Source organism: Cygnus olor, chromosome 3 (genome assembly GCF_009769625.2).
Source record: "Cygnus olor isolate bCygOlo1 chromosome 3, bCygOlo1.pri.v2, whole genome shotgun sequence".
Classification (NCBI taxonomy): domain Eukaryota; kingdom Metazoa; phylum Chordata; class Aves; order Anseriformes; family Anatidae; genus Cygnus; species Cygnus olor.
In genome coordinates this window covers 120,757,108-120,770,681 of record NC_049171.1, presented here as the reverse complement: position 1 = coordinate 120,770,681, position 13,574 = coordinate 120,757,108, and the positions used below count along the sequence as shown (strand labels likewise).

At 50.1% G+C, this 13,574-nt stretch overlaps 1 protein-coding gene across 6 annotated transcripts in view; it reads right to left on the bottom strand.

Moving 5' to 3' along the window:
• Positions 1 to 13,244, bottom strand: part of LOC121067368 (sodium/potassium/calcium exchanger 3-like) — a 278,371-nt gene extending 265,127 nt beyond the window's left edge. For 5 of the 6 annotated variants that reach the window (XM_040551767.1, XM_040551770.1, XM_040551768.1 and 2 more), the window contains exon 1: positions 13,056 to 13,233. In XM_040551767.1, the coding sequence (XP_040407701.1) occupies positions 13,056 to 13,173 (118 nt within the window). In that variant the 5' untranslated portion in view covers positions 13,174 to 13,233. Of the gene's footprint in view, positions 1 to 13,055 lie in introns of all 6 variants that reach the window. The other variant, XM_040551782.1, reaches the window with a different exon arrangement.
• Positions 13,245 to 13,574: the final 330 nt, after the last annotated feature.

Below are 13,574 nucleotides of genomic sequence, written 5' to 3'. Positions count from 1 at the left end.
ATTACGATGACTAAACAACTTTTTACCCCCCAAAAGATATTTACTTTTGGGGAGGGAGAAGGGACCAGAGCACCCCCCAGAGATGGTGCCAGAATACAGATCTCAGAAAGCTTCTGCCTGTGTCAGAGCACAACAGCACAGTTACAGGGACACTTGTCTGATGAGGAACTTGGGAAAAAGGACAGAAGGCCAAGTTTAGACAACAGCTCTACAAGAAGCTTTATTTTTCCCAATAAGATAGTCTTGTACAGTTTATTGGTGAGGCACGCTTGAATGCAGCCGACCTCAGTTTCTAGGTGCAGTTACACTGCAAAGGAAAATAACAGAATAAGAAAGGTTTACGTTAGTTCTACCAGAAAAATAACGCTCATGTTGAGCCAAGCTACAACTACACGAGCAGCATTTAACAGCACAGAGGCAGGCTTTCTCTAGCTGCAATATAGCCTTTGCTAGGGTGTACTTTTCAGGGAGAGTTCACTCAGTAGGGGAAAAAAAAATACACTAATCCCCTCCCCAAACTCCCAGAATAGGAGAGCTCCCCTATGTGCAGCCCTCTATGTGTCTGTGAATTCAAGAAGCTTCGGCATAAACTGAATCTGCAGGAGATGGATGGGGCAGCCAGGTCATCGTCAGGAGCACTGGTACAGATGACCAGTACTGCCATTCTCCCAGTCAACAGGTGTCACCACTGAGCTATCTCAGGTTGCCCCTTGTTCCTCCCCCAGCTAAGAACTAGTCCGTCCTCATTCCTGCAGGCAAACCTGGCTGTGAAGTTCAAGCTCATCTTAGCACAGGGGTGCTAGCTGCCTCCCACACCTGGGGAGGATGTGTGTGCTGATCCTCGTAAACAGGGCAGGGAGGACACAGCCAGTGTCCTTCTGGCTTGTTTCTGATCTGTGCCATCAGGGTCACTTTCCACATCAGGAAATCAACTGCAGGACTCCCTCCAGCAAGAACCAAGCCGTTAAGTCCTGTGCATCTCTGCTGGCAGACCCTGCATTTTATTGCAGTCCTCTTATTCTCTCTCCCACTTTCATACTAATATATTGTTTATTGAAAAACTATTCAAAGGTTGAAAAAAAAGAAAAAAGGAAAAAAAAAGGAAACTAATCTCTAGAAACAATGAGGAAGCACCTTGTAAATTCTCACGTCAGCTTGTCTAGATGCAAACTAGGAAAACCCCCCTGCAATTTTGGAAACATTACTTTCAGCTCTTTTCTGAGGAGCCCTGGTAATGCACAGGAAGACACACAGTCATAATATCCATATTTTGGGCAATTTCACTGGCTTAACAGAACTAACACGTATGTTTATCACTCAACACTGGTAAGTCACATCTTAGAAGATTTTATCTTCTGATCAGACTCAGCAGTCACAAGTTTTCTGCTGCTGAGCACACGGTCAGCTCTTTCACCAAGGCATACAACTCAACAGAGCACACTCCCAGGGAGTACCATGCCTGAGCTGGGAGCCACACTCCCTCTGCCCCACCGCAGGGGCATGGAGGGCATCAGAAGTCAGATTCCCATCTGGGATCTGTGAGTGGTACGGGTCCAGCGCAGACTTGTAACCACCTCAGGAGTCTCTGAGCAAGGGATGGAGAAGAAAATGGTATGATGGTGTAGACGTATGTGGCAATCCACTCATGAAAGTCTAACCAAACAGACCTTAAGGAATAACTCCAGATAGCAAAAGCTAGAACAGCCCTGTCTTTTCTGATCTTTCCCCTTCCACCACTGAGAAAACAGCACAAGAAAGATAATGGTCTCTGATGCCATCTAAATATTCAGAAACACGGAAAGCAGAGAACAAAAAACATGTGTCAATCCTTGAAAAAAGCTTTCTGGAAACTTCACCCCAAAAACAAGTGAGGACTCAATACAATCTTTGTCACCTTTGAAATCAAGAGAACACCATCATTGATTTCAGTAGATTTTAGACTAGCCCTGAGATGTACTTACAGGGTGATAGTAACATTAACTTCCCACAAAGTTTCTGAAAGGTTTTCTGCACCAAGCCTTGACTGAGGTTTGCGGAGTTTCATTTGCAGACCAACGAAAAGGCTGCCTATCCCTGCAAGGGGGTGATGTGAATGGACACTCCCTGTCCAAATGGCTCTCTACATTCTTGCTCTTTTCACCTTGGGAATGGTTCCCTACATGCAAAATGAGGCAGACACAAAAGGCAGATGCAAAGCACTTGCAGGAACCAATTGTGAGCAGTACAGCAGTATCTCAGCCTCTGAGAGATGAGCCTGGCCCAGCTCAATTCGGGCACCCATCCTCGTAGAGGAAGAGCATCTTTGTAGTAAAATCCCAAACTGGAACTTTCCACAGTATTTTCAGGGAAATAAATAATACTATAAAAAGTTTCTGTTTTTAACCAGAGATGCTGGCACAAAAAGGAGATACTCTACATCATACCAGAATCAAATGTTTGACACACTCCTTTCTTTATAAGGCTTTAAGAAGTGCAGGACCCTTCAAGATGTGATATGCATTCCTTATTTACCCTGAAGTGAGATTCTGCAGACCCGAGTTTAATCCACTGCTTTGCTGTGTGAGGTCACCTTGGACAAGTTGTTCTGTCCAGATTCTCAGCTGGTGTCAACTGGCACTGTGCCACCAAAGTCAATTTAAACAATTTGAGACTCCAGTCTTACAGTCCCTTGGTCCTCAGCCTCCCTATTCAAACAGCACTGCCAACTGATAGCAGCTTGGCTTCTAGGATGCCTTGGAAATATGCAAGTGGTACTGTAAGAGACAGGTAGTTAAATTCACACAACTCACACTGCCCTTGGAAATTACATATGTTTTTCACTATGATGAAACAAAAAGCCTTTGGTATTTTTGAAAAATAACCTTACGATCAAGGCTTTAAAAGCAAAACCACCAATGCTGCAGTTTTATTTCACAGTCTGTTATACATTAGCTGATGCAAAATCCCTAAGGATTTTAATTTTAGCATACAGCAATGGGTGATGATTGGTACTTTTTTTCATTCCTCTCCTTTTAAGTTTCATTGCCTTTCCAAAATCTTCTCAAATTTCTCTCTCAACCTGCTTTCATCACCAGTGGCATGCAGGAGTGCTTGTCCCTTGTACCTGATGCCAAATACCTGATACTCCCCTGCAGAAATCCTGGACTTCAGGGGGGACTTGGGATTCACCAAGACAGACTTTCCTCCCTGCCCCACCGGGAGGTGGTGAACCTCTCCCCAGCGCCCAGACATCTTCCTGTCCTCCTCACGGACAGCCTGAGCTACCCCACACACTGCCCAGCAGCCTCCTCTCCTGTACTGGAGAGCCCTTCCCCTGTCCCTGTTCCCACCCAGGCCTCATGTCCCCCAGGGACGCGCTGCAGCGACAACATCCAACACTGACGCCTTTGCAGGGCGCGGGGACATGCCGGGCAGCACGGGGAGGCACCTCAGCTCTAACAGCCCTGACCAATCTCAGTGGGGCCTCCGCCCTCTCCCCACAGCTGAGTGTCTTCATGGCGCTCAGCCATGGGCTCCCTGCCCCTCACAGGCCATGCTGAGGGAGATCCGCCACCCGCTCCGCAGCACGGATGCCCGTGGCAGGCAGCATGCTCAGATACCCTGCTGGTCAGGCGTGCAACCAATGCTCAGCAGGGATCCTTAAGGAAGCACCTCTCACATACAGCCCTGCACAGGTCTCTCCCACCCCGGATGTGGCACCAGCTCTGCCTTGAGGTGCAGCTCCAGCTGCAGCACTGGCTGAAGCCTGTAGGTCAGCTCCTGAGGCCACACGCCTTCCCCCTCAAGCACAATGAGCTTGGACATGGCTGTGAAAATTACCGACTGTGTCAATAGCGTGTGCAGGAAGGACAGCTGCGAGCAACAGCAAGACCACACTCCTGCAACCCCTCTTTGGATTGCTTTTTGATTTAAGAGGCTTAGTTATGTTCTTGGAAAACTCTTCCACTTCTAAACAAGCTTGATTTGTAGCCTCCTTTGATTTAGTGCAAGAATAAATCCATGTATTTGTCTTTGCAGTCAGCAGTCAAATTAACTTTTTTTTTTTTTTTTTTTTTTAAGAATCACTTCTTCTTCCTCTCCCTCCCCTCCTATGACACTACTGTCTGAGGAGGAGTCCATAGCTAGTAATACTTTGCTATGGGTACGACTGATTTAACCTGTTGAACAAGCATATCGACAACAAGCTGTATATAACATTTCCTTGGGCTGGAAGCCCTTTGATATAAGGGTCTTTTTAGCTCATTTTTCGTAACAGGGTTTGTGATAACCCCAGTAGAAGCCAGTACACAGACTGTGGCAGGATGGTCTCTGCCCAACTAGACCTGAGACACAACGCATGTTCAGCTGAAAAACTGTAACTGTGGTACTGTATGTTGGCTACATCAAGTGACTGGTCCAACCAGCTGTCCAGCACACTATGTGGGAAGACTTTATGACACCCCACCACTGATCTCTCCCACCTGTGCAGTTTGGTAAGGCTCCACAGCGTCCTCTGTACTGAGCTCTGCAACAGCACCTCAATATCCGAGAAGGGAGCAGAGCATACGTGTCAAGCAGGATTGTGGCCAGAATCCTCACCAGCTCCTGCATGGCCTGGTATTTACCAAGCACAAAAGCATTTAGCAATTCTGTTTGCCACCACCCTGTGGAGTTGCACATCATACGCACCTACTCTTCTTTAACAATAGAAATCAAATGCCATGAGCCTTTTAGTACACACTTCACTTTGTGCACTGTCAATTGGAATGGCCTACGTTCTTCTGTCCCTAAAAATAAACTGTTGTGCTCTTTTGGTGCATTCAGTGCTCATTTTAAAAAGTTCCTTTCTGTCTCATTCTGTGAGCTGGTGAAATAAAAATTGACTACTGCAATGAGGTGCACTAAGAACTGGAGGGCAGATCTTCTCAGGGGAGAAAGGAATGTCCATGTAAGGCTCATTTTTCCCCCTGCTTTATGTTGCAAGATGTTCTGGCCATCTTAGGGAAAAAAAGCTGCCGAGTCCATCTCTGAAAGAGAATTATTTTAATAGCAGACCTTTTGGTTGTTTGTAGTTCAGTTAGCATGTTTTTGGCTTGCATATCAAAAAGATGATTTCCTGTTTTTTAGCAGGCTCTTTCACAATTGAGCTATTAAAATTTGTTTGCAGTTTTTGTTTAATAGGTGATGCCCGCTGCAGGAGCAAACACTGAGGACAAGGCTTGGCATCCCACAGTTTCTTTAGAAGAGCACGCTCAGCACCATCCAAACACACGTCCTTCCCCTCTTCCACCATCGTAACAGATAAGATATACTATGTTTACACAGAGCATTCTGGCTGCGTGCTTCTTCCTCAGCCACCATGGGGCCACAAGAGACTTCCAGCAGCTGATTTGTAAGGATGTGTCAATGCGCTGTGGACGAGGCATAAATCTGCAGATCTGCACTCCATCGGGGCCTCCGTCATTCCTCTGCTGGGAGTACTCTGGTAACTCCTCTTGTCTCTCAGTCTCCCCACTTTATAATTTGAGGCTACACTTACTTGCCTTATTCCTGAGAAAAGGCTGTGGACCGAGGAACAGATCAAGTGTGCAAGGATCTGGTTAACCTTACATACACATGAGCCTGCTTCAAGTCAACTGCATTACTTTGCATGCTGCAAGTTAAGCACTTGCCTCCTGGATCAGGGCCTAACTGCCTATGGACACACAAACATGGCTGTTATCCAAAGTACTGCACACACTACTGGAGGTATAGAAAGGTCAGACCAGACTGTGAATCTCAGCCACTTAGCACAGCTGTTCAGTTCACAGCTCAGCAAAGGAATGTTTCAAAACAACTAAATCTGTGCCTCCAAACGAGTCCTGACACTCCCTTGTGCATATGAGCATTTTTCCTCTGTGTAAGGTATATGCCCTTCTCTACACACAAACTCACATCCACCAACACAGCACCCGTGACCTGGCGCTGCCAAAGGCAGCCTACAAAGCTGAGCGAGAGGATGGTGTGGGGCAGCATGCAGGACTCGAGACATGCTCCTTATCCCCTCTCTCTGGGCTTGCAGGCAGTTTTCAGGTCCCGAGCAGGACTTGGGGACCAGCTGCTTCCCACAGGCAAGGCCTGTAGGCAGATGACATTCAATCCCACCTTTTTAATAGTCCCCGTTAGCCAAAAAAGTCCATATAAGGCAAACCAAGACCCAGCAAGTACTGTCCCACACAGCCTTCTCCCTGGACACCACATCTGGACTCCTCTTCAACGCCTCCCTTTTTTCAGAAGAACAGAACCCAGGACTCCTCCCTGGAGCCCTTGTGCAGAGCTCCCAGTCTCAGAGATACTGTGCAAAAAAATTCCACTTAAACATCTTCAGTCCATGTCAAGCTGCAGCTTTTAATCCAGCCTGAGGTTGTCTCCAGTTGCCGGGGGCTTCTATTCATCAGCCCTTTGTGCTGGATGCAGCAGCCCGTTCTGCTCACTTTCCTCCCTTGTCCTTCCTTACCCACCAAGACAATTAAACACAAAGAAACACCCTCATTTCCAGTCTTCTCAGCCTGCTTCCAAAGAAAAGTTTAACATCTGGAGATTGTACCCATTTCATTTTTAAATGTGAGCATTACACTGAAATCCAGCCATGCTTTGTATGAACACATTCACTGCATACACCTAATGTCTCATGGAGGTACAGATGCTCCTTTAATCTAGCTGGCTCCATTGCCAAAGCAATGGAAGCCTCCACAAGCTGCAAAAACACGGGGTGCAGTCTGGTGGTCTGATTCCATGGCCACCCCCATATCAAGGCAGCTTCACTGCTATCAGTTTCCAAGCCAGCAAAATCAGATCTAAGTCTAGCCTGAAAAGACACTTTTCCTACTGCTGTAGAGTCATAACCATCTGTGGAAGACAAGGCAAGGAAAGATAATGTAAACTTTGCAGGGAGATAAAGTAAAGGGAGATGGAACTGCGCCTTAGGGGTTTCAAGTAGCTAACTGCAAAAACCCTACTCAGGATGCCCTTGGCAGTAAATAACACAAGGACAAGCTGTTGAAAGCCGGAGGAGTCTAACAGTCCAGCAACAATCCCATAGAATGGTGGAGGCAAGACACCTTAATCCCTTTAGGAATCCATTCATGAACTGCAAATTACACACACTTACTGCTTTCAATTTCAGAGGAGTTCCCTTTGATGCTGTGAGTAATTCCACTTTGGTGCAGACCAGCCACAAGGATTTACTCATTGAGAAACCTTATTTTTCCCAAAGTGTGTCTACAGAACATGATGAATAAAGCAGCAGGATTATAAACATCCTGCCCACACTAGGGCATGCCCACTGCCTCTTCCCATAAAGCCACAGTAGTGGAAAAAAATTAGGATGAGGTTACTGAAGGCTCCTGGGCACTGCTCTGACTTGATTCTTGGTGGTATTAAAGGTAAGACCTAGAGCAGAACAAAGCTTTTGAAAATCCCCAGTGCTTTTTAAAATCTAATGCTTAAAGATTCTTCTAGAGAAGGGCATGGAGGAAAAGAGCAAAGTGTTTTTTTTTTCCTCCAAAAGTGCAGCACTGTAACAACTGTCTTTTTGTCAGCTGTAAAAAAAAAAAAAAAAAAACCACAACACTGTTGTGGTGTGCCTTACAACAGGTGGCAAAACATAGCCCTGTGGCAGCAGGATGCAGGTTCCCAAGGCAGCCCAGCAGACACTCGTGCCTGTGGAAGAAACCTACATTTTTGCAGAAACTGGCTGAAGGAGTTGCACTGGCTTCTAAGTAACAGAAGTAACCAGATGTGTCCCTCAGGCTTAATGCTCCATGAACCCCATGTGGTTTTCATTTGAAAAAAAAAAAAAAAAAAACTCCAAAGTTTTCCGTGACAGGTTTAATGAGATCTGGCTCTTTTCTTTAAGAAAAAGAAGCCTCTATGAAAACTACATTTGCTATGCTTCTTGTAGACTGGAAAGCTAGAATGGATAACTTATTTCACTCCAAAGTCAGAGAAATGGGGTAAAAAAAGCAAAGTAAAAAAATTTAAAGGGGGGGGGAGGGGGCAGGGATTATTTCTCTTGCTACTGTGCAGTTGGCATCAATTTAAAGAAAGAAGGACAGAGACAAACCAGAGAAAAATGCCCTTGGAAGCAGGGCCACCTTGAGGGGCAAGGCACGTTCCCCAGCTGCAGGGCTGGTGGCTGATCTCAACAACGTTCTCCCATCCCAGCGCAGATTTTTTCCCTGCCTCACTCCCAGGAGGCTACAGCCATGAGTACCTCCCGTATATATTTGACAGGTCCAACTGAGTCCTTCCTTCTGACAGTGTGACCAAAAACAGTCAGTGCGACCAGGCAGCCTTCTCCACATTAAGGACCATTTAAGATTAGCTGCAGGAGGGATCTCCTGAAACAGGGCTTAGAAAAAAACAACATCACAGGCAACCTTACCATATGCCAGGCCACCCTGACCTTGGGCACCACCCAAGGACTCTCGTTCAGCCCTCGATTGTTAAATCCTCACCGTGTCATTTCAGTGTGCTGATTTGGCATCAGACTTCCTTTATTTATCCTAGGCTAGTTTTCTGCTGGGTTATCTTGCTGAAAAGACTCAGACAAGGGACACAGAAATGACAGACGCCACGTAAAAGAAGACTCCGAGGGAAGGAGCAGCCACCAGCAGCACACGGCAGGACTGAGCATTTGCAGTTAGATCAGCACGGGCAGACAAGGAGCAAGCAGCCTACCTTCCTTCACAGGCACTGAGGAAATAACAGCTGCTGAGCCATTCTGCTGTTCCTGGCCTCGCAGCCTTGCATTCACTCCATTACGAACCGCTGGGGAGGCCAGCAACCATTTGCCTTCATGCCCCACTGAAGCCAAGGAACCACCCATTCCCAAGCATCCTGCATCCACATCCCGAGAACCATGATCCCGTGACTGTAGGCAGTGCGGTGCGTTAACCTCAAACACAGCTCTGGCAAGGCGTCCAGCCCAGCACGCATCCCCATGCTTCCGCAGCAGTTTCACCAAGAGGCTCCAAGAGCTGGCAGGTATGGAGATTTGGACGTTTTCAGGGCACTTTGTGGAGACCCCGAAACAAGGCTAAGGCTCAGTCCAGCACACAAGCCCCACCGTGCCAGTGCCACAGGCACGGGCTGAGGGCTGAGCTCACCTTCTGACACGTCTCCCCAGGCGCTCCCAACACATGCCTGCCCTGCCAGCCCCCGAGTTGCCAGCTGGCCACATAGGAGACTTTGCTCTGCCTGCTGCTGGTGTGGGACCATGAATAAGAACTAAATAAATGAACAAGTCATTTCCTGCGAAGCCAAACAAGCTCCCTGCCAAAGAGGTCACATACCATGCTCTGGCCTGACACCTCTCCCTAGTTTATGAGGGTAAATTCCCATATCCAGGGGTCCAGTGATTACAGCATTACATCTGGACTAGGATTACTCTCATGCAGTTCCCGCATCACTGAAGAGGTGAGGAAAACAGCTGCTCTTGTGCTTTCATTGCATGACCTCTAAAGTTTGGTTTGGGTTTCTTGGTTTGAGCAAACCTAAACATTCAAATGAAATCAGGGAGTTTTCACTTAACTCCCAGCTAGAGGACCAGGATCTGTCACACCAAGGGTCTTCAATGCTATTTTGGCAGTAAAGAGATCTGCAAGGAAAAGCCCTGTGAGGCAGGGCCCGTGACAAAGCAGTCAGAAGGGAACAGCCTACATGGTTCATCCCTGTCCTGTGAGCTTCTCCAACCAGTGCAGAGATGGAATGAGGACGCACCAGGGCATTTGCTCCCCACCTTCCCCACAGTGCACAGGATCGCGCAGAGGCTGGCTGTAAGCCTGCTGTTGTGACATGGATGCTCACAGCCGCTCATAGCCCACAAGGACTGAGCAACTGCCATCCTGGGAGAACAGCCTGAGCTCTGGATTCGGAATAAGTCTCAGGGCTAGTCAAAACGGACCCAGCAGGCCTTGCCTCACCGTTCTGAGTGCTTCACTCCTGTCAAGTTAGAACAAGACTTAAAAGCAACCCAAATCTTCCATGCTTGAATCATGCAGGCAATTCCGTTTGCTTGGATGTGCCTATCCCCATGAGTAAGGGCTGCAGAATCAGACCCAGCTTTTCCTTACCATCCTGCCAAAAACAAGCATGGACAGAAAGAAGAAAAAAATCCCACTGACTGTTGCCCCTGTTGTTTATCCTGCCTGTGAGAGCAACCTGGTAAAAGGCCTGACTCAGAAGCTTCCCTCAAAAAACCTGAATCATTGCAGTTTGAAAGATGGTCTTGCGAAAGGAAAGATCTTCTCCACTCACACCTCTCTTTACAAGTGACATCTTAAGAATCAAACTGATGTGTGTGGGGAAAAAAAAAAAACAGAAAAAAAAAACCCTCATACTTTGGCTCTTTCTGCAAGGATGGCAGAGTTGGGTAGAGTTTTGGAAGCCACTTACACTGCTCAAGTTAATGAGATGGTTTTTAGAATTTGCCTTCAGCTCCAGTCCCATTTACCAGACTGAAAAGCATAAGGCATTCCAGTGGTTGGCTACTGCGTTTTGGGTCTGTAGAGCTGGATTTACTCTCAGTTACACCTCTGACTTACCAGTGTGACTTCCTTGAAGTCAAAGCACAACCACAGATTTACACTGTGCCTGGAAGAGAGAAAGAGGCAATCCAGATGTACTTTTACTGCTAGGATGAACTTTGTGAACTTGGATTTCTTCTTAATTTGCACTTTATACATTTTTGGAATGCCCGAGCCTTGTAGAACATAAAGGCCTCTGGAATGACCTTCATATAAACATTACAACATTACAGCACTTTGCTATTACACATCGTTTAGCACCAGGAGATCTCAAAGCGGCTTAAAAAGCAGGCTTTGTTTTAGAGACCTGGCCAAACGAGACCCGGCGAGACCAAGTCACATAGAGAAGCAGCAGAGCCACCAGAAAAGAAACCCAGAGCTTGTGCTCTGTCCTCTGGAGCCACCTGCTCCCGACAGCGCACCCACCAGACACTGCAGTTACCTGCCTCTGCAGGAAGAGCCCCAGCCTACTCCTTGCAGGCAGACGCAGGCACATCTGCCTTTGGAGAAGGGCTCAGCACCTCACAGCCCTCAGCAAACACGGGTTACCCGTGACTTCAAAAGCTGCGCTCCTCTGGATCCAGGCTGTGGCTGCCTCAGCTGGCGCAGAGATGGCAACCGAGGGGAAGGAGACCAACCAAGAAAAACAGAAGCATTAAAAGCAAGAATATATCATCTAAAAGGTGATTCAAATGCGGGGTTGCTGAGCTGGTTGGCGCCTGGACGCAAAGCTTTCACAGGACCGCTCGTGCCCCACCACACCCCAGCGAATCCCATGACCAGCTTCACGGCACCATCAGACTCTGAAGACCATGTCCTCAATCTGCTGAGCACTGCCCCAGGAGCAGAGGCTGAGCCTGCTGCCCCCTGCAATCCAGCTTCAGGGATAAGAAGGGTGATGCGATGTGACACAAAGGCACTGAACTCCAGACAAAAGTTTGCATTCCCTCCTAAATCACATTGTTTTAGAGGAGAGAATTTCAAATCGCTAAATTAAAATGCATCTTTCCACCCCCTACCACGACACAAGCTCTAGAGCATGCAGGCTGCAGGCTGTGACCACCACTCCTATAGAGCCCAGCGACCTGGGTCCCGGTGACGAGGCAGCAGACCCAGAGGGTGCTGTTCAAAACTTCCACCTGCGCGACCATTCCTCTCGCCGCCTTTTCGGTTCTATGCAGCCGCCAGCACGCGGGGGGCCACATCGATCGCACCAAATGCTACCTCTCATCTACGATTTATTCTGAGCTAGCTCCGGTCACAGACAACGTGAGATGCTCTCATGAACTGAACCAAAACAGAGGGAGCCCTGACAAGGGCTAGCAGTGCCTGCTGGGGAACTTTGGGCAATTTTAGTAAAGTGGTGAAAAAATTTATCTGCAGTATGGATCTCTACATTCTCTGCCGCGTTCACTCAATGGACAGAGCTCCCTTTCACATCAGCAGGAATACCATGCTCAAGAAGAGCAAAGCAGAGGATGGGAATTCACACCACCCTTCAGAAAGATGAGCGCTCCCTGTGCCCAGTTTAGAGCAGGTCTGAATTTTGCATTGCTGCACCACCTGAAAGTGCATCACACCGTGCAGGCAAGCAGTGGGCGGCTGGACTGCAGATGACTTCTGGCCTTCGTGCGGGGCATATCAGGCAGGCACGCTGCCACCGGCAGCCTTCGCAGGGCTGGCATGCGCGTCACACACCGGTGTACACCGCATGTGTGCCGGCAAAAGTGTACCTCAGCGCACACATGCACTGCTGTTTGCTCACAACAAGCTGACATTTACCTTTCCTGACCTCACTTGCAGAAGCAAACAACCACCACCTTTGAGAAAAACACGGATAACTTTCAGAACACGCACATAAAAACCAAAGAGAAAAATCTGATTAATTGAAGGCATTAAAGTCCAAAAATTTAGAAACCCATCCAGGCACTGTTTCGCTCCATAAAACACCGTGCTCGGGTCCCAGATAGCGTTTGTGCTCTTTCCTAAACATCAGCGCAGCACTCCTCGCAGCACGCTGGACACCCCTTAAGACGCGTCTGTTTATTTAAAAAGCAAATTCGAGCCGCGGAGAGGGACGCGCTGCTCCGCCGCGGGGAAACGAGCCTGGCGTGAGGGCTGCTCCGCGACCGCGAGGCGCGATGCCGGCGGGGCAGGACTCGCACCACGACCGGGACCGGGACCCGCCGCCTCGTGCCGCCCGCACCGCGGGACCCCGCGTCCCGGCGGCACCTCGGGCACCGAGCGCGCCCCGGCCCCGGCCCCGCTGCCGGGAAGTGCTGTGTCCACCCCCCTCCCCCGCCAGCCCCCGGGGAACCCCTCACGGTCTCGCCCCAACGCCCACAGGCGCCTCCCGCCGCCGCCGCTCCCGGAGCAGCCGAGGGGCCGCGGCAGGAGGAGGAAGAGGAAGAGGAGAAGAAGGAGGAAGAGGAGGAGGAGGAGGACGAGGAGGCGGCGGCGAGGCCCGGCCGCTCCCCGGAGGCAGCCCCCGGCCCCGCCGCTACTCACCACCGCGGCCGGCCGCGCAGCCGGCCAGGAGCAGAGCCAGGGCGGCCAGGGCGCCCAGCTGCCCCCGCAGCAGCTCCCCGCGCCGCCGCCGCCGCCGCTCCGCCGCTGTGGCGCCCATCGCGGCCAACGCGCTCCGCTCCGATCCCCAGCGCCGCGCCGCGCCGCGCCGAGCCGAGCCGCGCCGGGCGCCGCAGCACCGCCCCTGCCCGCCCCCCGCCGCCGCCCGCCCCTGCGCGGCACGGGCAGCGGGCGCGGCCCGGCGTGACGGGAGGGATGGCAAGGCACGGGAGCAGTGGGGCGCGGAACCGCCCGGTCCCCTCCGCCGCTCGGGGCGGTTTCTTGGGCGGGCAGGGGTGGGAGCTGGGCCCGGCGACCCCCGCCGCGGCTGCCGGTGCGCCCGGTCATGGGTGCCACGTTGCCCGCGGCTGCCCCCGGCGTCGCGTCCTCACCCTTCGCCCGTCACCCAGTGCGACTCAGCGACAGCCGCGAGCGGCCCGGAGCCCCCCGACCTCCCGCCGG